This window comes from Girardinichthys multiradiatus, chromosome 22 (assembly GCF_021462225.1).
Source record: "Girardinichthys multiradiatus isolate DD_20200921_A chromosome 22, DD_fGirMul_XY1, whole genome shotgun sequence".
In the NCBI taxonomy this organism is placed as follows: domain Eukaryota; kingdom Metazoa; phylum Chordata; class Actinopteri; order Cyprinodontiformes; family Goodeidae; genus Girardinichthys; species Girardinichthys multiradiatus.
In genome coordinates this window covers 30,283,119-30,310,536 of record NC_061814.1, presented here as the reverse complement: position 1 = coordinate 30,310,536, position 27,418 = coordinate 30,283,119, and the positions used below count along the sequence as shown (strand labels likewise).

The following is a 27,418-nucleotide window of genomic DNA, read 5'->3' as shown; positions in this document are numbered from 1 at the left end:
AACAGCATACAAGATGGGTCATTAGTATGACCCATCTTACCTTTCATGAGAAATATGTTTAGTGTCCCAGAGATTAACATGTTTTGGTTCAAAATGTGCATTTTGATCCCAGAAGAAAAGCAGAAGACTTTGTGAGGATGGTGGCTGAAGCTGGTCAGAGAATGTCATTATACACAGTGAAAAGACTTCTGTACGGGAATGCCTACAAAGTCAACTCAGTTACTAAAGTTCTGTCAGGAGCTTTGGGTTAACATACCAGTAAACTATTGTCAGCAGATTGTGGAAGAATGCCCAAAACACTTGACCCACTTTAAAAGGCAATTCTACAAGATTCTAACAAAATGTATGCATACCTCAGCAATTTAGGGAAGGTAAAAAAATCTCTTGCTCATTATTGACATTTAGCAAACAGAAATATTGTTGATAATCCCCACGGTCCTAAAACAGGAAAGGTGTATTCTAATTTAAAGTCAGAGAGTGAAGAGAAAATGTTTCTGTGCCCTGTTACAGTATATGTACATTTTCAGTTTAAACTACACGCATTTAATTTAGCACATGCAGTCTGTGACCACCTGTAAGGTTTACTATTCTACTGCACTGTGGAAAGTTGCAGTTAAAAAAGATTTTGCAGTCCACACACAAAGATGCAGAAACCATATAAAATCTGATTCTTCAAATTAAATAGCTCAAAGTATTCCTCACACCTGTCAGTTTGAAACCTTACCTGCTTAATGAAGCTTCACAAGTATATGGTTTCAGATAACATTTAGCATAACCTAATAGTTGCTCTTTGGTGTGAAGAATTACAGACACTATACTAAAACAAAGAGCACATTTAATTTAAAAGCAAAAGCAGACTAGAAAGTCCAGTCAAAGTTATGAAAATTGATTGATAAATGTCACAGTGTAAATCATTAATTAGCTATATGCGAATTATAATGTCATTCTACAATTAGCCATCCACATGCACTGGCAAAAGACTGCATTCTCCTAACACAAGTGAACTTGCTAAATCACAGTTTATTGCATAGATTATAACAAAAGATAAAAAATGTTACCTTGTATGCTCAGTAGGGACCTTACAAGCCAAGTTTCTCCTCTCTGCCCTGAGGAGGAGAGTCAAATGGGAAAGATCAGAAGTCCACTTACCCCACAGCAAGAAGACGTGAGGATCACAGCCAGGATGCGAGGCCCACAACACTATGATCAACCTCAAAACCAATAGTTTAAACAAAAGGAGTTTAGTTTCTCCTGGGTGCATGTTGTGCACAAGAACTAGGCCAGTGACTGTGGCGTTAATACATTCATATGAGTCTGTATGGATCCCATGCAATAAAAAGAAAAAAAAAAACGCAACAGCTTAAGCATGTAAATTCAGTGCGAGAGCAGCACCTACCTTGAAACCCTCTAATTAATTTGTCGAAAATAATTATTTAAAATGCCAGTGACCTTATATACAGAGTATATAATGCCAGAAAAATTGCCACAAAGCTCAGTGAATTCAAAGAATTAAGAAGGGCAATACCTTTACTTTTACCTATGATAGTTGATGAAATGTTCCATGGAGAAAGCAGATTCCAAACAAAGCGGGAGAACAAAGGAAGAGGAGACACCAGTAAGTGTCCTGGCAAAATAGAAGGACTGTGGACAAGGGGATAGAGAGGCTTGATGGCTACAAATATTAGCAAGGACAGGAGGGAAATAAGCAGCTGCTATGGGAAGTGAAAAGTGACATCGCTGCTCTGCTACACCATGACAATACTCTCTAATACACAAATGGGAAAATGAAGCCAGAATGTACAACTGTCTCTGCAGATGCTCTCAGCATGCATTACTGAAGTGAGGACGGATGAGGATTAGCTTTAAAAGTAAGCAAATTCCACTACATCCAAACAAGGTTATACAAGTTGTTCTTTTACTAAAACCACCCATATTTCACAAAAAAGAAATATAATAACTGTTAATAAAATTAAAATTAACTACATATGCAAAGAGAAGGTGTTAAGCAAAACACAAACTTAAAAGTAAAGCAGGATCACCTATAAAAAATTCAGATGGAAAAATGTCACAAGAAGTAAAGACAATTCCAGTGATATTAATGGACAGACAACAGCTCATATCTGAAGCTTCAAGCCTGAGCAGGAGATAGTGGCTCACACATTTCTAAGCACAGCGGGAGCAGGAACAATAGAGGAATGACAGGAAAAAGGAGGGTAGCCCATACCTTGGTCGCCCATCATCAGGTGTGCCAGACCTTAAAGGAAAACAAGAGCACAGTCAGCAGAGAACAAGGGATCATGGGAAACTGTGTGACATGGACATGCAGGCATCTCCTTGACAGTAGATGTCTGTATTACTTAAGGACTGTTGGGATTAAGGAAAAATGGGATAAGGATCAAGAGGAGGGTGCACAAACAGGGTTAGTCTGATGAGCATTAAGGCAAACAAGGAAGGTTGCAATGCATCATCAGCAACTTAATATGCATCGTTCAGAAAGCTAAAGTCATGTTGACCTTCATAAGGTGCATCTCAGTAATTAAAAGTATCATTAAAGTCAAATTAACACAGAAATTTTATTCAAAATGTGAAATTTGTATATTATATAGATTTATTGCACACACGTTTTCATTTCTGCTAATTTTGGTGATTACAGCTTATATTAATATGAAACCCAAAATTCAGTCTCTCAGAAAATTTGAATATTAAATAAACCAAAGAAATTTTGATTTTTTTATATTTGCGTGAATACCTGCATCACTGCAGTTTGGTATGTGACTCTGAAGAAGTGTCAAGGACACCCTGGTTGTTTCCTGGTTGCGTCACCATGTCTGCATTATTAGGTTTGTTGTCTTTCATCTTCCTCTTGACAATGGCCCATAGATTCTCTATGGGGTTGAGGTCAGACCAGTTGGATGGTCACTTAAGTATAGTGATACCATTGTTTTTAAATCAGGTGTTGGTACTTTGTCAGCATACGTAGTCCTGCTGAAAAAAAAAAAAAAAAAAACTCTACATACTGCTTGTCAGTAGAAGGAAACATTAAGTTCTCTTAAATTTCAGGGTGGATGGCTGACTTTGCACTTTATGAACACAGTGCATCATTACCAATGGGTGAAATTGCTCCCCAAATCATCACTGGAAAATTCCCACTGGATCCTAGGACACTGATTTCCAAAAATAAAAATGTAAAATTTACTTTCATCTTATGTAATGACTTTGGGCCTCAGAGCAACAGTCTAAGTTTCATTCTCATTTGCCTAGGTCAAACACATCTGACATTATCTATGATTCAGGAGTGGCTTAGCACATGAAACTAGACACTTGTAGCCCATGCTCTAGAAACATTTGTGTATGGAGGCTCTTAAACCACTGACTCCAGCCACATTCCAAAATCCAGTGAATCTTTCAGAAAATCTCTGGGCTGTGATTATGGCCATCACATAAAATTTGTGCTTTAAAAATTCTTTTTTTTCGACCTTATGTAATATTCTACATTTCTGAGAAACAGAATTTTAGTTTGAATTAGCTGTAAGCAGCTAGACGGTGGTGCAGTTGATATCACTGCTGACAGGGGTCGGCCAGGGTTTTCTGTGCATGTTTTCCCGTGCATGCATTGGTGCTGTCAGGGTACTCCGGCTTCTTCCCACGTTCCAAAAACATGACTGTTAGTGTAATAGGTCTCTCTAAATTGCCCTTAGGTGGGCATGGCTGTTTGTCCTCTGTGTCTCTGTGTCGCTGTGATGGACAGGCGACCTGTCCAGGGTGCACTCCGCCTCTCGTCCCTAAACTGCTGAAGATAGGCAACAGCTACCCTGCGACCCAGTATGGAAGCAGCATGTATAGAAAATGCATGGATTAGCTGTAAGCCATAATCACCAAACAACAGAAATTCACACTTGAAATATATCACTCATAGTAAAATACAGTAAATCTGTATAAGTATATGAGTTTCACTTTCTAAATTAAATTACTGAAAAAAACTTTTTGATGCTTTTCTAATTTATTGAGATCTGCTCGCATATGAACATTTGAAGAACACCTAAAGACCCACCTCAGTAAACAAATAGGTTCCTTTGTATGGTTTTGCATGTGTGCAACATGAACAATGACATGAACCCTAAAAAGGTATTAAAAAGCAAAACACGTTTAGTCACTTTTCCATATAGTCCACAGTATTTTGTACATTTTTAGATTGGTATAAAACCGTAACACTGTCAGCAGCCGTGGAAAGACTGAAATACAAATACATTTGTAGATGGCTTTTACTTAAACAAATTTTTACTTACTTATGGAGTGCTTTTTTAATCTTTTAGAGTTTTCAGAACTGTTGCTCTTTTAATTATCATATACATGGATGAGATAAAGTAATATTACCAGCTGCCCATTCTGCTATCAATTCATTTATTGAGGCAGTGTAAGCACTAAATTGTAGATCAAGCTTTGAAAGGTGGGGCACTCAGTGTTGCTGAATGTATCAGAGGGATTTGAAATGTTATCAAATATAATCTTCAAAACAAAATTAAAATGTTGGATACAGACAAAAATTACTCAGGAGGTTTTTACTGAAGTTTTTGCAAATATTATACATTGCCTTATTTGATTATTAATTGCTTGATGGAAATAATGTTTTTATGTTGATGTTAAAGTTAATAAAAGTGTTCTTAACACTTTGGTTGCTGTATTTATTGATTGATTTCATTCTTAATATTATTAGCAGTAGAAGTAGTAGTAGATTTCTTTTCTATTTAGAGAAAATAACTCAATGAAAAAAAGATTAAAAGATGACCAATTGCACTTACCACTCAAGTTACATCGATACCATCACCATTACAAAAAATGTTCTGACATTCACTTGATAGACCTTAGATTGAACTAGCTCCCAGGATGAAAATACCCACCTTCGGTATTGTTGTCTTCTGGAGGCATAGGCAAGCAAAGAGAGAGAGAGGAAGATATTCATTAAGCAGCATGCAGGCTAGTACTGGCCATTGCATGTTGTCACCATGCAAGGCAATAAACATTACATGCAAGTGACCTATTGTAACATCTGAACAGGAAATATAAATTCATGTACCTCTGCGCTTTGTGATAACAATGTTTTTGGTAACCTAGAACAGGCCTGGTTCAAGACAGTATAGGGCCAAAAAATAGAATTTTATTTGAGGGACCACTTAGAGTTAGGACCGTCAAGCATCAAAGACATCTCTTTTAAATTTAAGCAAGCAAGTTAGGTACCATGTTGCACATAGTACCTAACTAGAGAGCTGACAAGAAGTTCTTTAAATTCACTGGATGAAATATTATTTGCTTTACATTATTAAATAAAAAGCAGTTTGAATAAAGGTTGTTAGAAGATGTAAACTGAACTTAAATTGTGGAGATAAGTGTTTAAGTGAGCATAAACTGTTTTTAAACTTAAATATTGCACAGACACAAGCAGCAAAAGTTACAATAGCATTAAATTATGACATCCAATTAAACTATTAATATTTTCTACTGTACACCTGCTACACTTGTCAGTTTGTCTTGAAATGTCTTAAAAATCTCCTAACATAAATGTATTTTGAAAATAAAAATGTTCTTGATTACCTTATCGTTAAAGATAAAGGTTTTAAGATCTGTCGTCTACATTAAGAGAAATGTACCGCTCTTTGTGGCCTTGCGGGCCCCAAGCAGTAGCTTAGTTTGCTTATGCCTATCCTAGAATATAGGGTAGATCTACAACTGTGTGAAAAATACATTATTTTACCTAGATCTTAAAACTTGAGATTGAGGCTATGCCTTATTAGTTAAATCTGCTGGCTCAAGGTGCTGACTCAGCAATGCCTGAAGCCAGCAAGGACAGAATGGGGGTGTGTGTCTAAGTGAGATGGTTTTCTACCCTACACAGGCTGTGACACGACATGTACCAAGCTGTACCATTTGAACGAATAGAAAATTCCACTGCAGTAGCCACCGTTCAACCCAGAGGGGGCAGCACTAAGATGGTTTTAGGGCAGATATTGCAGAATTAAACAAGTTTACATGAAAATGTAAAAAAATTGCATGTTACCATAAATACAAAACCCTTAAGGCCCAATTTATACAGTTTATCTGCAAAAAAGAAAGTTGACTTGGGGTTTTGTAACTCTTTAATGTCTACTGTCTCAAAATAATCAACATAACAGTTTTTTTCTCAGATAAAAAGCTGCCCTATGTAACTCACTTATATGTAAAATCTCTAATGCTTCAGAACGGACAGTGAGATCTTTCGAAGATATTTTCAGGTGATTCGGCCATAACACTGAAGGCAAAGAGCATTGAGTGCATCCAGTAAGGGCAATGCAAAGAAGACTGTCTCTTAAATTTCATTGTTTAAGTAATCATTTTGGTATTTGGTATAAGTGTATTTTGTGCAAGTGAGAAAGTCACTCTGTGAAATATGTTACTCGACTAAAGGGGACAGACATAACAAATACACGTTGATAAAGTAATAGCAAATAGGTGAGGTAAACATCATGCCACATGTGGGGATATATACTAATTTGACAAAATGATGTCAGTTCAAACATGCATAAATAAGGAAAAGAGAATGTGTAACAGCAAACATTTGTTGCTTCTAAAAAGGGAAAAAATATACTCATTCAACAGTCCTTTCAGTCAGGTTATATATTAGAATTAGAATTAAATATCTACAGGATTAGGTATAAAACATGAAAAAGTCAACAAAAAAATGGTATGATGACAACATTTGGTGTCTGGCATGCAACATCAATTTTGCAATGACTTAAAATAATGGTTCTTGCAATCAGCCCAATTTCTAACCATGCCATCAGAATCCCAGTTTTGACCACAACATAAACTCCTACCTCTCCAAAATGGTTTCTTGCTCCAAGTTAAGCAATTTTTACTTTGACCCCAAAACTTACCATACCCTTTGGTTCCCTTTCCAAGTCAGACACTATGCATACAATTAACCAAAGTCATGGCAATGTACAAAAAATATTAGACTGCTATTTACTAGTTTGAAAGACATGACAACACTAGTTAGATTAAGTGTAGCAAAATTCAATTCTGTTCATTTTCTTTCTAATGGTGTTGTCTAGATCAAACAAAATTCTCATCACACTTTAGAAACACAACATAGTACCTCATTTATGTAAGTTTTTCCAAAAAGAAATGCAAACTCAAACAATCAGTCAGAATATACATTGCATATGAAATACTTAGTCTGTGCACATTTATGGGAAGTATTTTCCAACTAAAACAGGACTCTTATATAAATGAGATACTACTGTCAAATAGTACATATACATGCAAACTGTTTAAATAACGTTTTTTTTTTTTAGCTTTGATGATGAAAGGCACGCCGTTGAAATAAAAGGCATTCTGATAAAGCAAGCATGAGGTTGGCAGTTGCAAATGACCAAAAACAAAAACAAACCCATCAATAAATAAATAAAAACATTTGCTGATGTGAAGACCCCAAAGAGGCTGACACATTTGCTATACAGAAACACATACTTTTAGATTTTTATAAGATGTAGCAGTAATGTTCAGTGTGTGATATATATTTAGGCTATATATTTCAATTCTGAGTGACCAGTGTGGGAAGAATTTAAAAGTAAAAATTATTTTTAAGATAACTGTGGGATTATTACCAAATTATAGTGATTCCCTTCCTTTTATCAATTTAAAGCTTAAATTGAAGCTATGAATTACTAGTATAACTTTAGATACATACAATATGGCTTCTATATTAATTCCAATCAGAGAACATTCACTTCACATGATTCTCAACCTCTATAGGACAAAAATTAATGTGAATAGCAACCAAACATGAAACCACAGAAAATAAGCTACTTTCTTGATGTGATTAGGGAAATTATTACTTAACCACTTTTTTAATAATCTGTATTAAGTAGCATACACATACAGCAAGGAAAATTTATATTGAACACAAAACTGTTTTTCTTAGTAAATGTATTTTAAAATACTTTATTGAAATTTATTTGACACCAGCTGTCAAATAACCCAAGTAAACCATACATTCAAAGAAATTACCACAAAATTAGTACAAAAAGTATGTGTAATAAGGTGAAATCGCAAAAGGAATAAGTATTTAACATGCTTACGGAAGTTTTTTCAATAGTAGAAATACCTGTTTTGGTGACAATTGCAAAAAGTCTCCTGTTTGAAAGAAGTGGCGGCATGCATTGTTGAAGTGTTATCTTAGCCCATTCTTCCACACAAACTGACTATAGATTTTGCAGCTTCTAAGGGACTTTTGTATTAACTTTGATTTCCACTACTTTCCATAGATTTTCAATGGTATTCATGACTTTGTCATTCTTTATTTTCTTCCTCTGGAAGCAACTGGGAGATTCATTGGCTGTGTATTTGGGAAATCATTGTCTTGGTCTTGGTATATTTCTCAATTCATCCTTCTTTGAATTAATCAAGTATAGCAGTTCCATATGATGAGAAACAACTCCACACCATGACGTTCTCTCAGTTAAACCTGCCCTTTGGCATTGTGTTTATGGGTTGTTGTGGAGATTCATTCTTCCTCCAAATATAATGTTTGCAGTGACATCCAAAGAGTTCAGTTAGGGTGTCATTTGAACAGTACCTCATTGGCATGTCCAAATGTTTTCTTAATCAGTGGAGTGTTGTGTGGTGAGTGTGCATAGAGGCTATGGTGGTTGAGTACCTAATATTTTTATAGAAAAACTGGACCTGCTATTTCCAGGTCTTTCCGAGGCTCTTCTGAGTGTTTTTTTTGACACGTCTGTAGGAAATCTTGCAATAAGCACCCAGTTGTTGCAAGTTTATAGTAAAATTGTGCTATCACAGAGAGACTATTGCCCCACTGGTGCTCATCGAAAGATTCAGAAGTTTAGAAATATACCTGTTTGCAGTGCCATTGGTATGTTTTTGGAAAAACAGGGTTACAAAGGCCTTGAGTGAGCTTTTTGTTTTTACCCATCATAAGATGCTTCTTATTTGATACCTTAGTAATGAGAAACATTTTCATTGGCCATCAGTTTGGATTAAAACAGTTGATATTAATTTGCACTGATAGGGGGAAGCTTGATTTGTAAATACTCACAAAATTCAGCTATTTTCTTAGCTTTGTACGTCTTTTTGAGGCTTCTTTTTTCATGCGTTCAATAAAACAATGAATGTTTTATTTGGTTGTTACTGACATATAGCATAAATTCCATCTCAATAGCCCCTTTAGAAAAGTATTTTCCGAGAACAATGTTGACATGTTATCATTGTTATTATGTGATTATTTCCCTGCTGTATCATATGAGATGATATTCAAACAATCTCTAGGGACCACATGGAATAGTTTCATTTGGTGATTTTAGAAATGAAAGAAGCTTTTCCTCAATAGCTGTATCACCTCACAAGATCCATTAAAGCAACCCCCATCATTATCTTTTTTTCTCTCTTCTCTTTTCCTGCTCTCTGTCTTTATCTCTCTCTATCTCTCTCTCACACACACACACACACACACACACATTTTTTCCATAAATGTACCCATCTGGTTATATTCTAATCCAGAGTCATAAATCCATTTAATCCCCTTGACAAAGTGATCCCAGTGCTATTGTGCTGGTAACTCTACACCAAAATGCACTCAGCTGTCAATCTGAACTTAACAATCTGCATCTCTGATAGCCTTACGCTATTATGTTATGCACACAGAGCAGTCTATGGCTCAAGAAATATAATTAAATAAAATGTCTATTCAATTTAATGCCTCACCGAATGAAACATCTGGTGCACAATTTTTCAGGCAAAAAAATAAACCCACACACATACACACACACAGGTAGGAAAATTTATCTATAAATTGGTTTTCTTTTCACTTTGCCACATGCAGATACAATTCTGGCAAAACACAATCTTGACCCCCCTGACTGAGCTCAAAACTGTGACAACTGTTCAAAGCCAATGTGACAGGACATACAATAGACATGAAAAACTGGCCACGCTTAGTCCACTACGATACATCATTCAAGCTACCCTCAAAATGCCATTGCCACACACAAACACACAGAAGTCTGTCTGTAGGAAGAGGGGGAGTCCAGTTGACATTTCAAATAAAGAAACATGCGTCACATTCACTAGACACAACACACGGCTATAGATATAATTCATTTTTCTGTGTGATCTGGCCATTTCTGAGATCCTTTCTAGCTGAATCAACCTTTTGCCGTCAGCTATTAATTCTATAAGCACTACTGTGCTTTAGGCTTGTTGGTGTTTTATTACTTTAATACTTTTTTGGTTTACAAAGATTTCCAACAATAACACAATGAATTTGCGCCTTATCTTGTACTTTGTGATTACATTCATATTAATATTAGCTTCTAAACTATTTCAGATTTGATATTAAATAAATAATTACTTAAAATTTGAAAGATCCTTGCTCTCTTGACTTTGGATCAGGAGTCCTCTTCATTGCAACTTAAATATAGAAAGCAAACAACCCAACTGCGTCAAGGCCTACAGCCTCCATATATGGGTGGTTTCTTTACCCCTGCGCCACCACCGTGCCCAATAACTTTTGTTATGTAATATTTTTTTTTACATTTGGGGAATATTAGGAATGTTAAACAAAAGAGAACTACTAAATCAGGTTTGTGATCATGTTATGTTACAATATGATAAATATTATGTTTTTTCTGTAATGTAAACCCTAAAATGGAATGGGAATAGTTTTAAAAGTGACCGTTTACATAACAAAAATGAAACATTTTTCTTGTACAATTTCCAGCAAGTAAGGTTCATTGTAAATCATCACAATAAATGTATATTTATATTTTACAAAGCTGTCCAATTCTTTTTAATTGACCTATTGATTTGAAAAGTAGGAGCAGAAAACATTTTCTTTAAATCTCACAGATGCTTTGATAGAAAAGCTACCAAGAACCAAATCAAGAGTAATGAGTTGGGGCTCATCTCTTTTTAACACTAACATAATGCATCTGCCTGCTAAAGGAGTAGCACTGCACAGCTCACCATTGTTCAATTACCTACGTGAGGCAAAAGAAACAGGGGAAAGAGAGGATGTGCATGCATGGTCTAAGTGACCAGCTACTTTGATGGAAACTGATTGCGACCACAGCTGTTGATAATTATACTCTCCCTAATTTCTATTCCACTTCTAATTATTCACTCATTGCTGCAGCATTTATGCCTTCAGACCTGTCTTTGTATCAGCTTTTTAGAAAAATCCTTCCAGTGGCAATAGGACAGCGTCCAAATGGAAAATTCAAGAGGAATTTAAAAGCAAACAATTTGTCATTATTTGATTGACTTACTGACAGCAGAACTCAGTTAGAGTACCGTATTTTCCGCACTATAAGGCACAACGGATTATAAGGCGCACCTTCAATGAATGGCCTATTTTAGAACTTTTTTCATATATAGGGCGCACCGGATTATAAGGCGCATAGAATAGAAGCTACTGCAGTCAAACGTTTGACTGGGGTTGCGTTATGCATCCACTAGATGGAGCTGTGCTAAAGAGAATGTCGACAAAACAGTCAGATAAGTCAGTCAGTCAAACTTTATTAATACACTACAAACCAGCATTCTGATAACTCCATTCACTCTCATGGTAAGGTCTCCTCTACATAGAATTCTATTGAATAGAGCCAACCACACGTTAGGAATGCATTGGAGTCTATGAAGTTGAAGTTGAAATCAAACGTTAGTTAAAACGTGAAAGGGAACTTTTCCCTGATTCAGTAAACACGTAAAAGAAACAGTTTGATGCACTAAATCAAACGTTAGTACATTCACAATATGGTAGCGTTAACTGTTGAATTCTCTCACTGCTGCTCTATTCCCATGTTCGACTGCATAGCTGACAGCCTTGAGTTTGAACTCAGCATCGTAAGCGTGTCTCTTGAAAGGTGCAATTTTGGGGTTGTTATACACACACAAGTGGTGTTGGACTAGGAGTAAGCACAGTACAGGTGTTTACCGCTATTACTTCGTCGACACCCCTGACTACGATAGCCGTAATGCTGCAAGCGGTGCGGCTTTGTAGTTTACCAGTCGTACTGAAACATTTTGACAGAGCGCCGTGTACAACCAGTATGGATCAACCAATTAACCAATTGATCCATATATAAGGCGCTCCAGATTACAAGGCGCACTGTCATTTTTTGAGAAAATTAATGGTTTTTAAGTGCGCCTTATAGTGCGGAAAATACGGTAAGCTACCAGAAGATCAACGAAGATGTAAGAAAGTAAATGGCAGACATCTTTTGTTTCTCCATTTTCTGTGTTTTCTACTTTTGTTAAAGGGCAAATACACTACCAGTCAAATGTTTTAGATACACTTTCTTTTTTAATGGCTTTCTTTATTTTCATGATTATTTACATTGTAGATTCTCACAAAAGGCATCAATACTATGAATAGACACACATGGAATTACTATATAGTAAACAAATAAAATATTTTTATATTTTAGATTCTTCAAAATAGCCACCCTTTGCTTTGATTACTTCTTTGCACCCTGACTACTCTCTCCATGAGCTTCATGAGGTGGTCACCTGAAATGGTTTTCCTGAGAGTCTGAAAAGAAATTCTCAGATCAATGTAGTGAGCCCTTTTAATACAAAGATAACCTCTGCAGGAAATATGGGTAGGCTCTGTGGAAGTAAGCAGGTGATGAGACAAAGAAACAGTCTTTACTGTTTCCACCGTTCGAAAAATGTTTTGCAGCAGGATTATGAAACCATTGTAATCTTAGATGTAAGGTAGGGAACACGTCTGAAGGATAGGGATACTACACAGTTCATGACACGGCTATAGCGAATGCACAACTTCACCTCTATGGTTTTTAAGGAGGTCTATATTAAAAAGTAATATGTTTTGCTTGCTAGATAGTAAATAACTGTGACTTCAAAAGAGTTTTAAAATAATATTTTAAAAGCAAGAAAAGTTTTAAATCAATCTACACACTCACACACCATTACCCACTTTATCATTAGTTTTATTTCTTACTCGAACAGCATCAGTGATTGTGATTTAATTACTATTATTCCCCTACTCACAAGCTCTCAGGGCAGATGGTGTGTGGACATTGTATTCCAATCGAGATATCTCCAAAGAGACAGACCCGTTAGAGAGGATTGTGTGAGCAGATGTGTTCTTCATTCTTTTACATCTTACGGGTTGGAGTGATCCAACAGGATAATCAGAGCAGCTTATACAGAAGTTCTAATAACCTTAATCCCAGGATTGATGATATCTAGGATAGTATTACCATTGTGGAGTCAATCTTTTTTGCGACGCAAAAGAATTAGCAGTGAAAGATGGCATTAAGAAATTAATGTAAGCGGAAAGTTTGTAGTGTAGGCTCAGCATATTTGTAGCTTCCTACAAAGTGCAATATAGTGACTATTTAAGTCAGTATAACTGTATAACTGTGCACAGGATGTCCTTAAGAAAATGAGTCTCCACTTCTCATACTTTTGATGTGTGACAAATCCCTATCTGAATAGTGGCTCTTGAGTTTGGGCTAAAACATACATTAATAAAGCATACTAATCATTACATGCAACTCCGCTCTGAATACTGTTACCATAAATCCACATAATTCAGAATAAATAAAAATACATTTAAATTAAAAGTACCTAAAAATATGTCATATGTTAAATTATTAAATAGTGCCATTTGAATTAGGCAAAAACTAAATTTAGATTGCATTTTCAGAATAAAACTTAAACAAGAAGGAAGATGTTTCTCTTTTAGTTTAAAAACCCTCAATATGTTAGCCACTGCTTTGTAGAAGTCAAAGCATGTTAACTTACTTTATTCAGTAACAGAATCACACAGTCTGTAAAACTGACTATTACAACATATTTTCTTTATTTGATCATTAGTATCAGTCCTTTCAGGTTATGCAGGTTCACTAATTACTTGTTTTTTGGAATTGCAGATTAGTCTCATGAGTTTAATGCCCAAACTGCAGCATCAAAGGTTATTTATGCTAATATCATCAACTGTCAACTTTAATTACTAATTTAAAGTAAATCTGCCAGTGCAAATATTGTTTTATACAGAACTAACCAAGTCTTAACGGACATTTTTTAAATCTGATAAACAAATAAAAGAAAATATTTCTAATTCTGTCAGATTTTGTTTGACACGTTCACAGCAGTGGTTGAAATGAAACTATTACTTAACAAATGTTGAAGCTAATGTTTTACAAAAAGCTTCATATGCCAGCAAAAAATACACATATACAGTGTTTTGCAAAAGTATTGACACCATTTGAACTTCTTCACATGTTGTCAGATTACAACTGCAAACCTACATTTATTTATAACAATATTTTCTGATAAACCAACACAAAGTGGGACATAACTGAGTAATGGAAAGGAATAGAACATACAGTTATATTCAATAAATCAGAATAATTGAACAGTGAATTTATTGACCAAATGAAACACATTATATAGATTAATTACACACAGAATGATGTTATCAAGCATATAAATCTAATAATTCGGCTGATATCAGTTTACAGCTAATGAACAACACTAACCCTAAAACAATATCTGATTTAATAGATTAGAATGTAACATCAGAGCAATGAAAACTAGAAATGTGGGCTTAATGATAAGTATGTTTAATACCTTCTTCAAGGTTGTTACTTTCAACAGGTAAATTTAATCTGACAAACAATATCTTCGGAATGGATATTCTAAGTTATTAAGTATGACTGTATATGGTTTTCAAAAATGTTTGCAAATAACAATCTGAAAAACATGTTTATAGCTCCTCTTACTCTTTTGGGCCCCTATAAGATCACCTTATTAGTAAACAGAGTCCCTGTGAGAAATTTGTTCCCTCACAGAGTTCATGTATTTGTTTTGGACTCCAAAAAACTGACTCAATGAAAGTATGACAAGATTGTTGAATTGTAGAAAGAAAGCTAAAACCATGTATTGTTTTCCTTCTACTTCACACATAGGAACTTTGTCTTGGTCTATCACAAAACTTATATGCTTTAGAGGTTTAAATTTATTTATTATAACTTATATGTGTATTTTCTGCATCTGACTAAGATAGGGTTGTTATTGTCTTTTATTCAACAAATCATTAAAAAAACTGTTGTCAAAGGGGTGTCAAAATTTTTTACAAACACCCTTTGACAGTCTGTAGTTTATGTGTTTAAACAAAAAGAAAATCCTCATTGAAAAGTCCTCTAATCTTTTGATCCTAATATCTGTCTGGACTCGGTGACAGCAGTATACTATTAATCTGCTTTTGTCCGATCCAAGCGGCAGGAGGTCTCTTCGGCAGAATGACACTTTCAGAGATACAGTGGAGTCACGTGGTTTGTGACATGATGACAGAAGTAATCATTCACATTAACAATTCAACTTGTTACACACAATATTTCTCAGCTGTTTAATTCATATGTGCACAAGGGGAAACTACAAAACGCTAATAAGTGAAATCAAGTATTTGTGTAGAACCGTACTTAAATCAACTGAAATCTAAAGGAGCACCCAGAAAGCACCGCACTCTTCTAAGTCCAAAATCCACTGTGATTTTTTTAAGGAAGTGATTGACAATGAAGCGTTCTGGGCTCTCACTTCTCCTTGTCTGCCCTACCAGAACAAGGCAGATGATTGTTTCATAAAATCTTTAACTACTTATACATTAAGTGCAATTGTTTGTACAGATGTATGCATTAATCACTTGTTTTTGCATATTCAGTTTAGATGTCAGAGATAAAGCAGAAAAATGCATAATCAGCCACAATATAATGGCCACAGATGGGGTAAAGTAACAGAACGAAAGGCTATAATGCGTTTTCCAGGCCACCAAATTCCCTTGATGCCAATCGGGCAGCATCCAATGTCATCTGTGGGAAGCTTACCCAACCCACAAAGTTCCCTTTGCCAAACCAAAAGGGTACTAGGGTCTATGTAACATTAACAACATCCTGGTATGAGACACTACAGAGTACTTCCAGATGTTCTCTCAGGCCAGTACGGCTTTGGTCTGAAAGCACAATTTTGGGTCGAGGGGACAGATCATTGTATTAAATAGTCAAAATAAGTAAAAATAAAATAAAAAATTCATCACAATATAAAACTCACAATTTTTTGTATTAAATCTTTTTCAGTTTTCAGTTTTGAAGTTTTGAATCTTTTTAGCTCAAAATGTTCAATGCCGGCAACATGAACAAAGCTAAAGCAAAAACCAAATAAAGTCTAACCTTGTTAAAACAGTCCTTAAATTCAGCCTTTAAAGAGATTTCTTAAGCTCCATATATTTTTCCAGTCTGTAAGTATTGGAAAATTTACAACAATTTACTGTATGTTTCCATGTAGAGATCGTCATCCTCTTCATCTTTTTACCTATGACATTCTGAGACATTTGAGTTCTTGGCTATCTTGCCATGTAATTTAGAAATCACCAATTAGCTAAGCGTTATACAGTAAAGGAAAAAAAGAAGGCAGTAATCATGGCAATGTTCATGATTATTAGAGAGCTTATATCACACAGATGAAGTTATACCATAAACGTGATGTGAAAGGTTAAAGATTTAAATTAAATCATCAAATGGCATGCAAATTCTTGTTTTGCATAGGAAGCCCTGTTAAGACAGTTTCATAGTAACTGAAGAAAATTAATTTGTAAGAAAAATACCATAACATACCTTCCACAAAGAGACCAATGAAACACAAAAATATGTAAACTAAAGCTCAAGACATTGCTTTGGTAATACAGGAGAACTTATTATACCATACTGATTTAATGTTATATTTGTTTGCCTTAATGTCTATGGTGCGCTCTGACAGTGAAGCTTAGCAAAGAGTAATTAAAATGCTCACAATGCTTTAAATTTGCATACACTTTGGATTATATAGCCATAATGGAAAATATAAACTAAAGGATTTAAATGCTTGTGGTTTGTATGATCCGTCTCCAAACAATGAAATACCAATAAAATTAGAATCCCACTACAATTGTAACTCAACCTAACATCTGAAGCTTCTGTAAAAATAAGTTGTCAGTCTACTGAGAAAATAAGAAAAGTAGCATTAGTATTTCCAGACAATTGACAGAAGATAAAATCAACAAAAGATTGACAACTTTCTGAGCAAAGGAAGTATGAATTATTCCATTGTGAAAAAACTATGAAATCTTTGGTTTATGAAGTAAGTTGTGATCAAAAACTTTACTGAGTATATCTGCATTCTAACAAAGCTACAAGCCATAACAGTACACACTGTGTAAAGTTGAATTATAGTGGTGCAGTGAAAATTAAGGAGGGAGTAGTTTTACTTGCTCGCCCATTTTGTTTTCTGCCTGTCCTGCAACCGTTAAACTGCCGTTGTTATTACATGTGACACAAAAGATTGCACGGTCACCTTTAGTTTGTGATGGGTCACCAAGATGCTGGGAATAAAAGAGTTTATGTCGAAATCACAGTTCAATATACACTCACCGGCCACCTTATTAGGTACACCTGTCCAACTGCTCATTAACGCAAATTTCTAATCAGCCAATCACATGGCAGCAACTCAATGCATTTAGGCATGTAGACATGGTCAAGAAAATCAGCTGCAGTTCAAACCGAGCATCAGAATGGGGAAGAAAGGTGATTTAAGTAACTTTGAACGTGGCATGGTTGTTGGTGCCAGACAGGCTGGTCTGAGTATTTCAGAAACTGCTGATCTACTGGGATTTTCACGCAATACCATCTCTAGGGTTTACAGAGAATGGTCCAAAAAAGAGAAAATATCCAGTGAGCGGCATTTCTGCGGGCGCAAATACCTTGTTGATGCCAGAGGTCAGAGGAGAATGGCCAGACTGGTTCGAGCTGATAGAAAGGCAACAGTAACTCAAATAACCGCTCGTTACAACCAAGGCATGCAGAAGAGCATCTCTGAACGCACAACACGTCGAACCTTGAGGCAGATGCGCTACAGCAGCAGAAGACCACACCGGGTGCCACTCCTGTCAGCTAAGAACAGGAAACTGAGGCTAAAAGTTGCACAGGCTCACCAAAATTGGACAATAGAAGATTGGAAAAACGTTGCCTGCTCTGATGAGTCTCAATTTCTGCTGCGACATTCGGATGGTAGGGTCAGAATTTGGCGTCAACAACATGAAAGCATGGATCCATCCTGCCTTGTGTCAACGGTTCAGGCTTGTGGTGGTGGTGTAATGGTGTGGGGGCTATTTTCTTGGCACACTTTGGGCCCCTTAGTACCAATTGAGAATCATGTCAACGCCACAGCCTACCTGAGTATTGTTGCTGACCATGTCCATCCCTTTATGACCACAGTGTACCCATCTTCTGATGGTTAACGCCCCATGTCATAAAGCACGAATCATCTCAGACTGGTTTCTTGAACATGACAATGAGTTCAATGTACTCAAATGGCCTCCACAGTCACCAGATCTCAATCCAAGAGAACACCTTTGGAATGTGGTGGAACAGGAGATTCGCATCATGGATGTGCAGCCGACAAATCTGCAGCATCTGTGTGATGCTATCATGTCAATATGGACCAAACTCTCTGAGGAATGTTTCCAGTACCTTGTTGAATCTATGCCAGGAAGGATTAAGGCAGTTCTGAAGGCAGAAGGGGGTCCAACCCGGTACTAGCAAGGTGTACCTAATAAAGTGGCAAGTGAGTGTATACCTAGGCTTTAGGGCTAGTGGTCTAAAATGCGTACAGAACAAAATCAAAAAGAAACAAATGCCAACTCTAGGTTTTTTTTGCCTTTGAAAAATAAATTACCCTTGTAAGTTAGCAGTCATGTAAAGCAAGGCAGAATTTGTGACTTTGTAATTAAAATTAAAATTAAAATCTGAAAAAAAGTGCTCATACAATTTGAACTAAACAATACCCAATAGGCCATATCTATCCATTCATCATCTAAAAAAATTGTTTGTTTCAAAATATATAATTTAAACCTGTGACAAAAAAAAGGAAGAACAGAACCAACTACAACAACTCCTATTGTGAACAAATAGGCTTAAACATTTACCCACGTTTATTTGAACATAGGTGGTGCTTAAAAGCTAGTGACATTTCTTTAGTCTGGTGGCGATTGATTGTGCATTTAATGGTGTTTACTAACCCCTTGCAGAGTATTGTTGCAAATTCGTCTCAAACCACCACATAGCCAAGATGGCCGCATGTGTACCACTAGTTCAATTTGATGCATATTTCACACAAACCTAAGTTTTTTGGAAGGACTTTTCAGCCATCTGTCTATGCCCTAATTATGTTAAGTCATTTTTACATATCTTTGGTGTGGACTGCTTGGTTGGTAGGTTAACCATCCTAAGTTCTGCTATCTCCCCTGAAAACTAGTAATGATCACCTGTCATTACTCTATGAAACTTAAGTAGGTTAACCTATTCTTCCTCTGACTGGACCCTCGAGTGATTCCTGCACCATGTTGGTTTGATATGAATATACAGTACGTCCCATTACACCCTTAACTGAGATGCATGTAGAGCTCAATCAAATTGTGAACTGAAAACCTGCATTCTAACTGAGCTGTGAGTTCTACCAAGATTCACAGGTCAATTATATATGGTAAGTTATGTTACTATTTAGTCCTGTAATTAGTGAAGTCAGTTTTAGTGTATCTCCACAGTCTCCTTGAAGCCATGCTATAAAATAATAAGCCATGTATGTACTGCCTACAGATAATGTAAATTACTGAATGTTTTTTTGCTGAATTGCTTAAAAATAAATAATAACACAAGAGGGCAAAAAAAAAAATATTGTGATATCCAAGATGAGATATGCCCTACTTTCTCACTTTTCAGATTTATGGTAGGCCAGTGTATGATGAAGTAAACATGGTTCCATTTTATCATGATAAAGTACGCTGTTATCCAATGCATCTATGTTATTTCTCTAATGAGAAACAAAAGGACAGATTCAGGGGGAACTTTTTGACTGAGTAGTGCATTTAAATAATTGTTTTAACCGATCATGGGGATTTGTGTATATGTGTGTATGCTTGTGTTTGATGTCATGCAATGTCCATGCTTTCAGTTGGACGGGGAGAAGTTGACAGGTCTGGTGGCAAATCCTATAATCCTTTCATCTGATCAAAGTAACACAACAGCTTTTAAATTATTTAATCAACGGATACGTTTTGAAGTTCAATATACTCTGCAGCCAAATCCTTGTACGGTCATAATGTACTCTAGAAGAAGATGACAGAACAGTTTTGACCTCTTTGTAATTAAATTAAGCTTCCACTTGTAACTGCTTGATACTGACTGGGAGGAGATGATTTATTTAAGAGGTTGCCAGCAGTTGTCCAGTAATACTTTGACAATATCTTGCAAAGAGATTCTCTATACAGTTGTTAGATCTTTTTCACATTTTGTCAAATTACACTGCCAGCCTTCAATGTATTTTACTGGGATTCTACGCAACAGACCAACAGAATGTAGCACATAATTGGGAAAAGAATTAAATCATTGTTTTAAGCATTTTTTACAATTAAAACCTTAAAAAGTGGTATGCATTTCTATTTATTCATCAACATAATACAGCTCCACTGTGAAGGCCTGACAGTTTTTTAAATGACCTTGGTGAACAATTCAATCACAAAAACCAAGGAACATCAGACAGGTCAGGAATAAATTTGTGGAAAAGTTTAAAATCAGTAAAAAGCCATTAGCTTATCAAAAATCAACAATAGCTCTGATAAGAATTAAGAGTATAAATTATTTTTTATCTACTTTTCAATGAGTTCTGTTAAATCCAGATTAGAATTATGAAATTTCCTTCCTGCATATAAAGCCCTTAATAATCGAGGTCCATCTTATGTTAGAGATGTGATACTTCAATATGTTCCCAAAGGAACACTTTTTTCTCATACGGTAGAGTTATTGTTGGTTGCCATAGATGCCAGATCATTCAGGTATCAGGTTTCCCTGTTGAACCAGCTCCCAGTTTTTGTCTGTGTTTCTCCTACTATTCTCAAATTATTCATCATCTGCAATTTTGTTCTTGTGCTTTAGGTTCTATCTCTGCTTTTTTCTCCTTGTAATCGCTACACCTGCTGCAGCGTTTCAGTTTAGCTGTGACATCTTCTTGCAGGTATCCATCAGCTGAACTATTGATGGCAATAACATGTTCTCTCACTAAAGATGATAACATTTACCCTATATTTCTGTGTTTAACCCTTTCCCTCTACTAAACTATATGTTCTGTTTCACATAGATTTTACTATTGGCTCTGACCTCCTCTGTTTAGTTTTGTTCCTCTCCTAGATGAGGCCATTAAAAGAACTACTGCTACCGTTAACTCTTTTTCTCTTTTTCTTTAATATAGTAATACTACTGGACCAGTGCCTCTGTGTTTCATGTGTACTTGAACTAACATGTTGGGCAAGAAAAGCAATAGTCAGAGAAGCAGCCAAGAGGTGCATGGTTACTTTTGCGATTATTTATTTGTTCCTACATAGGTAGAATAATATGCCAACACTATATTTACTTTTTATTTTGAATGGTCCATTATTGTAATCATATATTGTATTCTAATTTGTCAATTTCAGGATGCCCTCTGTACATACTGTCCAACTGTGTATTGCTAATTGTAAAAGTGCTCTTATTTACAGATTTATAGGACTGTGTTTTATACTCGTTTTATGAACCCATCAACAGCCGCAGGCAACTTTTTTTAAATCAAAAAATATGTTAAGGTCTTGTTGTACTCCTCTTTTCTGCTCCATAAAGCGAAGTTAACAGCTAACAACTGTAAATTGGTTTTGGGTCATACTTAGTAGATGTGAAATGTTCTTCCTTTCTCCCTGGAAAAGCAACAAAATAAAGTTTAATTTATTAAATTGTAAAAAAAACTGTTAATACAGACCAATCATGGCCACAGAATTTATCTTGAAACTCATGTAGCACCAGCTCTAACATGTTACAAAATAGGGGCAATTCCTAATTATGTGAGAGAATAATAGTTTGTCTTATAATTTCCATAATTCTTTCTAAGAGGCCAGAAGTATCACACAAGGAGAAAAGTGACATCAGCATATCACACAGATTGCTGGTTTGTAATCAGGTCAGAAAAGTGGGTTCATACTTAAAATGAAAATATTTTTTACTGAGTGAACAGATGCACAATGCTAAATTTAGACCATAAGAATGAGGTAAACATGCCACTCTTTTGTCATTTCACCAAATTGAAATTTGCATAGTAATTTCTTCATTTACAAGCATGTTTAAGTAGCTCCCAGGACAAGTTTTGTCCCATTATAGCTAACGCCCTATGATGATATAGATTTTCAAAGGGGCTTTTAAATAATAAGGAAAAGCTTTCAGGCCATCACTGTAATGACTCCAATCCCATCTGACAATGAATGTTCAACACTCAACACAGCAAAAAATGCATTCTGCTCAGTACTCTTGTGTGCTTAGGTCTTGCTATGTTATGTAAATAGCTTCCTATGACAATTACAAGTTCTTCATCTGATTCATAGAAAATTTTATGATAAACACCAATTGGTATGACCACAAGACCCTAACTCTTCAAGAGATCATTTAGGACTATAACCAACAATACCACCTAATATTAGAACTGAGAGGGCAGTGAATATTACTGATGCTTCAGTGTTGAGACAGATTTGTTTAGACACTCTTTTAGGTCCTCTTCAAACGGTAAAGTCATTACTATGTTCTGAAATGCCATTAGCTATAATGAAAACCACACAAACATTACTGGCAAGTCTAAGCACATTTACTGCCACAGTTATGTTTTGATCACGATTTATTAATGCAAACTGATACAGTATGGTAACGCAGCCAGATCTCACTTGTGCAGAGTGGTTTTTATAAAGAAATATCGTACTATAACTATATTAAACTCCTGCTAGTGAGACGCTGAAAGCCTGTCACAAGGTTTTTCTACAAAAGTGGTTCCAGGGCTTCACCAGGGCTTGTGCTAAAGCCATTAATTACCTGGTTCTCTAAAATAATTGGTTTGGTTTTATGCAACCCAAACACAGGCTTATGTCAAGATAAAGCATACATCCAGTAAATGTTTCATCATTTATTCTGAATATTTTTAGAAGGATGAGAATGCAAGGAGATTAAGTACACAAATCAAAGAATTTACTCAGTATGCCCACCAAGCCAAGCTCTAATATCAGCATATTAATTTATTAATGCTATTTTGAAAACACCCTGTGAAATGTCCAGGGTGTACCCCGCCTCTCAACCAATGACCACTGGAGATCATTGACTGCTGGAGGCCCTGCACAGATAAGTCATTATAGACAATGGATGGGTGGATCTTTTACACAACAAGCAATGTTTGTGAATGCCTGACATTCAGACCAGCTGACCTCTGATCAGCACCAGTGGCACTGGAAAACAGGAGTTACATGTGGTGCATGAGGTAAGGCTTACCTTACCTCATAATATAAAAGCATAAACTAAATTGGACATGATGATTATGAATTCAGCTGGAAGTAGCAACTGTAGTATATTGCCCTGCTTCAGTCCTCTCAATAGTTACATCAAAATAGCAGAAAATGAAGATTGTTATTAATGTTGATGTTAAGGTTGAATTAGGCAAATCAACCACAAATCCAACTTGGACATTTAACACATGGTCCACCCAACATTTTGATTGTTTATTGGTCTCCATGAGCCTGCAACTGCAGCTGCTGTTTAAAGTGGTTATTTCCTCTGGCCTAGCATGTTGGTGTAGTAGAAAAAAAATCCTGAACTATAGGTGGAATAATTCATTGTGTCAATGTATAAGGGTTGTAAAAATGAAAAATATAACATTTACATCCAAACAATCAAGCCTGATAAACAATAACAGTATGAAGCTTGCAGTATGTTTTGCAGGTAATGGTACTGTTTTATATTACTCTAAAAAACAAACGGGAATTAATCAAGAATAATTTCCATATTCTATAGATCTAAGTTATTCAGGACTGGTTCAATGGGCTTACAGTTAAAAGGATTTATGTTCTGAAAAAGCCATAAAAACAGATAACATTCATGCTACATAGAAAAAAAATGCTACATAGAAAAAAAATCACCATTATGTTGGAATAAAAGTTAATATGTTATTAATGTATGTGTGTTTGTTTTACTTTTTGTTACTTTTTACTTGAAATTGAAATGCTACATTTTTTAAATTATATACCTAATAGTTCATTAGATAATACCTTACAAAAGGCCTGTTTAATGTCAAGCTTACAAAAACAACTGTGCATTTTGAGGAACACTGTGATCCTCTCTAGCTGATCCATAAACCCCACCCTGTTAGTGTCTGGGTTCCCTTCTATTGCCATCATCCAGTTTGTTTTATGAGATCAATGATACCCCTCATGTTTACTCCATCTACTGTGAGGACGATCATTGCTCTTTAATTTGTAGTAATTCATTGGAGATACTTCATAGGTCAACGGATCCCCGCAGACCTGCTTTATGGTTATGGAGGACACCTTTGGGGGATGAAAAGCACCTGCATTGTTTGCTAATGAGGCCTTCAAGGAGATTTAACTTTACAAACAACTGTATAGCAGATCAATAGCACACAACAAGAACTTACCCAGATAAAGGAAGGGAATCCATTACTTTTGGACTAATGTTGAGTTAAACAAGTTTGAATAATTTGTTATCTGTGAAGAACATGATATGCTGAATGTATGTTACAAACAAAGTCTATGTCTTACCTTCACTGCAGTCCTTTCCTTGAAAGCCAGTGTGAGAGCAGTCGCATGTCGGTTCATTGTTATTTAAACTGCAGACTCCTCCATTTAAGCACATGTTAGCTGTACCACAGACATCCATTAACACACCCTCGCTGTTGATCATTTCAGACTCCGTGTTGTTGACCTTTATATCTGTTATCCATCCCGCATAAGGAGGCTGATCCTTGACAACTGCCGACGTAAGGCGCAACGCCACGGACCTTAGCTCCGGCGGTATTCCACCAATGAACAAATGGCTGAAAACAGTCATGTCTCGTCTTTTCGACTTCACTTCCACCCATTTTATCTCGCCATCCACAGCAAGGGTTGTGTTCTTAAAGTTTCTCCTAATTGTGACGGTGTGCCATTGGCTGTCGTTGAGCGCTGTGTCAGACACCACAGTTGCAGGCTCCGCACAGAAGATTGAGTAGCGAAGGCTGAGTTTGCTGTTTATTAGTAGAAGTTCTAAAAAGTCACAAAATCCCTCATCATCAAAATAAACAAGCAGCCCATGGGAGCTCTTGGTTTTCATGTTGAAGCTCATTTCACTTTCACAACAAGCATTCCACACTGGAAACCTAGCCCACTGTCCCTCAGTGCCTGTAAATTCTAGACAAGTGCCTATTTCCATGAAGCCACATATGAGGATCCCAACCCATAGGAAATGGGCACTATGCAGCTTTTGTACAACCATTGTGTAATTCAAACTCTGTATATTGTAACTAGGACTAATATCTTCTGAACTCACTTGTTAGGTTATGCAAAAAAGTTTGTTGGTTCAGTAGTGACAAACGTTTTTTGTAGCAATGACTACCTAGGTGAATTTATAGGTGTGAACTGCATTGTAGGTCATAAAATTACATGTTAGCACAGATTTACATGAGAACAGGTTTAGCTATCACTTATTTCCTGGAGCAAACACCATTACTTAATTTTGTTCAGGCCAGTGGCCAAATATCTCACTGTACTCGCCAAAACAGTTTGAACTGTGCAAAGGTCCTCTCTGCCATAGTGTAGTTGGAGCAGAAGATTCAAATATCCACTGGGCACACAGACTCTGTCTAACTGATGTAATTATGAAATAGTCTTTTCTGGTGCCAGTTTGTGTGTGCAGGGTTTTACTTGAGATGAAATGGCAGCTTTAATTTTCATGTTCAAGTCCATCTTCTTGACAAGTCACTGGAAGCCTTGTTTAGGGCATTCCACCCCGTGTCCTAGCTAGCACAGAGGGAAGATGCCATAAGGAGTCAGGTTGGCTGATAAACTCAGCATAAGACGCAGTTTGCCTGTCAAGGCAGTCCTTAATGTCGGTGCACTCTGCAAAAGAAAAAAAAAAGCTGATTTAATACAGCATCAGCACTTTCAACATATCCATTTCCAAGTCCACTTTGGCAGTGTCTTCAGGCTAGAATAAGACTAATACTGTGATTAAGTTGAAGCATAGCCAGGAAGGCCTTTGTCACAATAAGCACAAGCTTTATCATTAGATTACCATCACCAGGGCTTTACAGGAAGCAAGCTGCTGCACTTGACAGTCACACATATTAGTTGATCACAGTGGCCAAGTATATTTCTGTAACATTGTTTTTTAACTCTATGAAGAGTCACTCATTGTTCAAAACAATCACATTTTCGGTCTCAATATCCTTAAAGTGTGACAAAAAAAAATGCATACCTCTGATCCTGTCTCGGGGAATATTTACAATTAGGTCGGGCGGTACAAGATCTATAGACCATTTACCATCAGCATTCCGGTAAACATGCCCTGAATGCTCTGCCCGGCTGAGCGCTAAAAGTGCGTCACTTGATTCTCAATGGTCGGTTTGTGTTTGCCCCCCAACACACACCAATACAACCACCTTCTCCAAAATCACCGGGTCTCAGTCACAATCCCTAACTGTGACTTTTCATAGCCTGATATTTGTCGTTTCAAAATTTTTCAATTTCATTTATTCTTTTTTATCTAAAATAACAATGAGTGTTACACTGAGAAAGAAACGAAAACTCAGTTTCATTTATCTGTGGCATTTTAAATAGGGAACATATGCAAAGAATGTAAGCTGGCTTAATTAGAAAATGGACTTTAAAAAGACTGAAAGCTCTAAGTAAATTGTACTATAAGTCAGCGATACATATAAAATACCACAATTGCTTTTATCTCCTAAATGTGATCATCGGAATTTCACGTTTTGTCAAAAAGCCCAATCCTCTGATACCATACCTTGAAATCTTACGCTAGAACGCAGCCGTTTCAGGATAATTTTTCATCCATATTTGTGGGATTAATCATTTACTCAACTATGGAAATGTCTTGCTGAAATAACATGCCCTTTTCTTCTACCTTTGCGCGTAGACCTCTACTTCCACGGGACCCCTAAACAGTTGCACGAAGAGGAAAAGAAACGATTGTAATAGCTCCAAATAATCAGCACTATCCATATGTCCGCGTCTGTCGGAGAACCCGTGTCTAACATCCTCTTTAGACGATCAAGATCTGCTTTCAAGTGAATCACAGCATCAGCCAGAGCGAGAAATTCGGAGGTGAGAGAGGGAGAGATGTGTTCACTTTCACTCTAACTCCGCTCAAATCTTAAAAGCTTGCCATCAGAAATTACCTGAAATATTTGTCCTCCAAATGTGACTCACAATATGAATAGAAGAAAAACTAAATAAATCAAA

At 36.2% G+C, this 27,418-nt stretch overlaps 1 protein-coding gene across 1 annotated transcript; it reads right to left on the bottom strand.

Annotated features, from left to right (window-relative positions):
• Positions 1–812: 812 nt before the first annotated feature.
• LOC124858943 (neurexin-1a-like) lies at positions 813–27,087 on the bottom strand. Its single transcript, XM_047351287.1, has 7 exons — positions 26,961–27,087; positions 24,722–26,056; positions 4,899–4,916; positions 2,225–2,254; positions 1,526–1,537; positions 1,059–1,106; positions 813–817 (listed from the first exon to the last, which is right to left on the bottom strand). The coding sequence occupies exons 2-7, from the start codon at positions 25,431–25,433 to the stop codon at positions 813–815; spliced, it is 825 nt and encodes a 274-aa protein (XP_047207243.1). The 5' UTR covers positions 25,434–26,056; positions 26,961–27,087.
• Between the last annotated feature and the right edge of the window lie 331 nt (positions 27,088–27,418).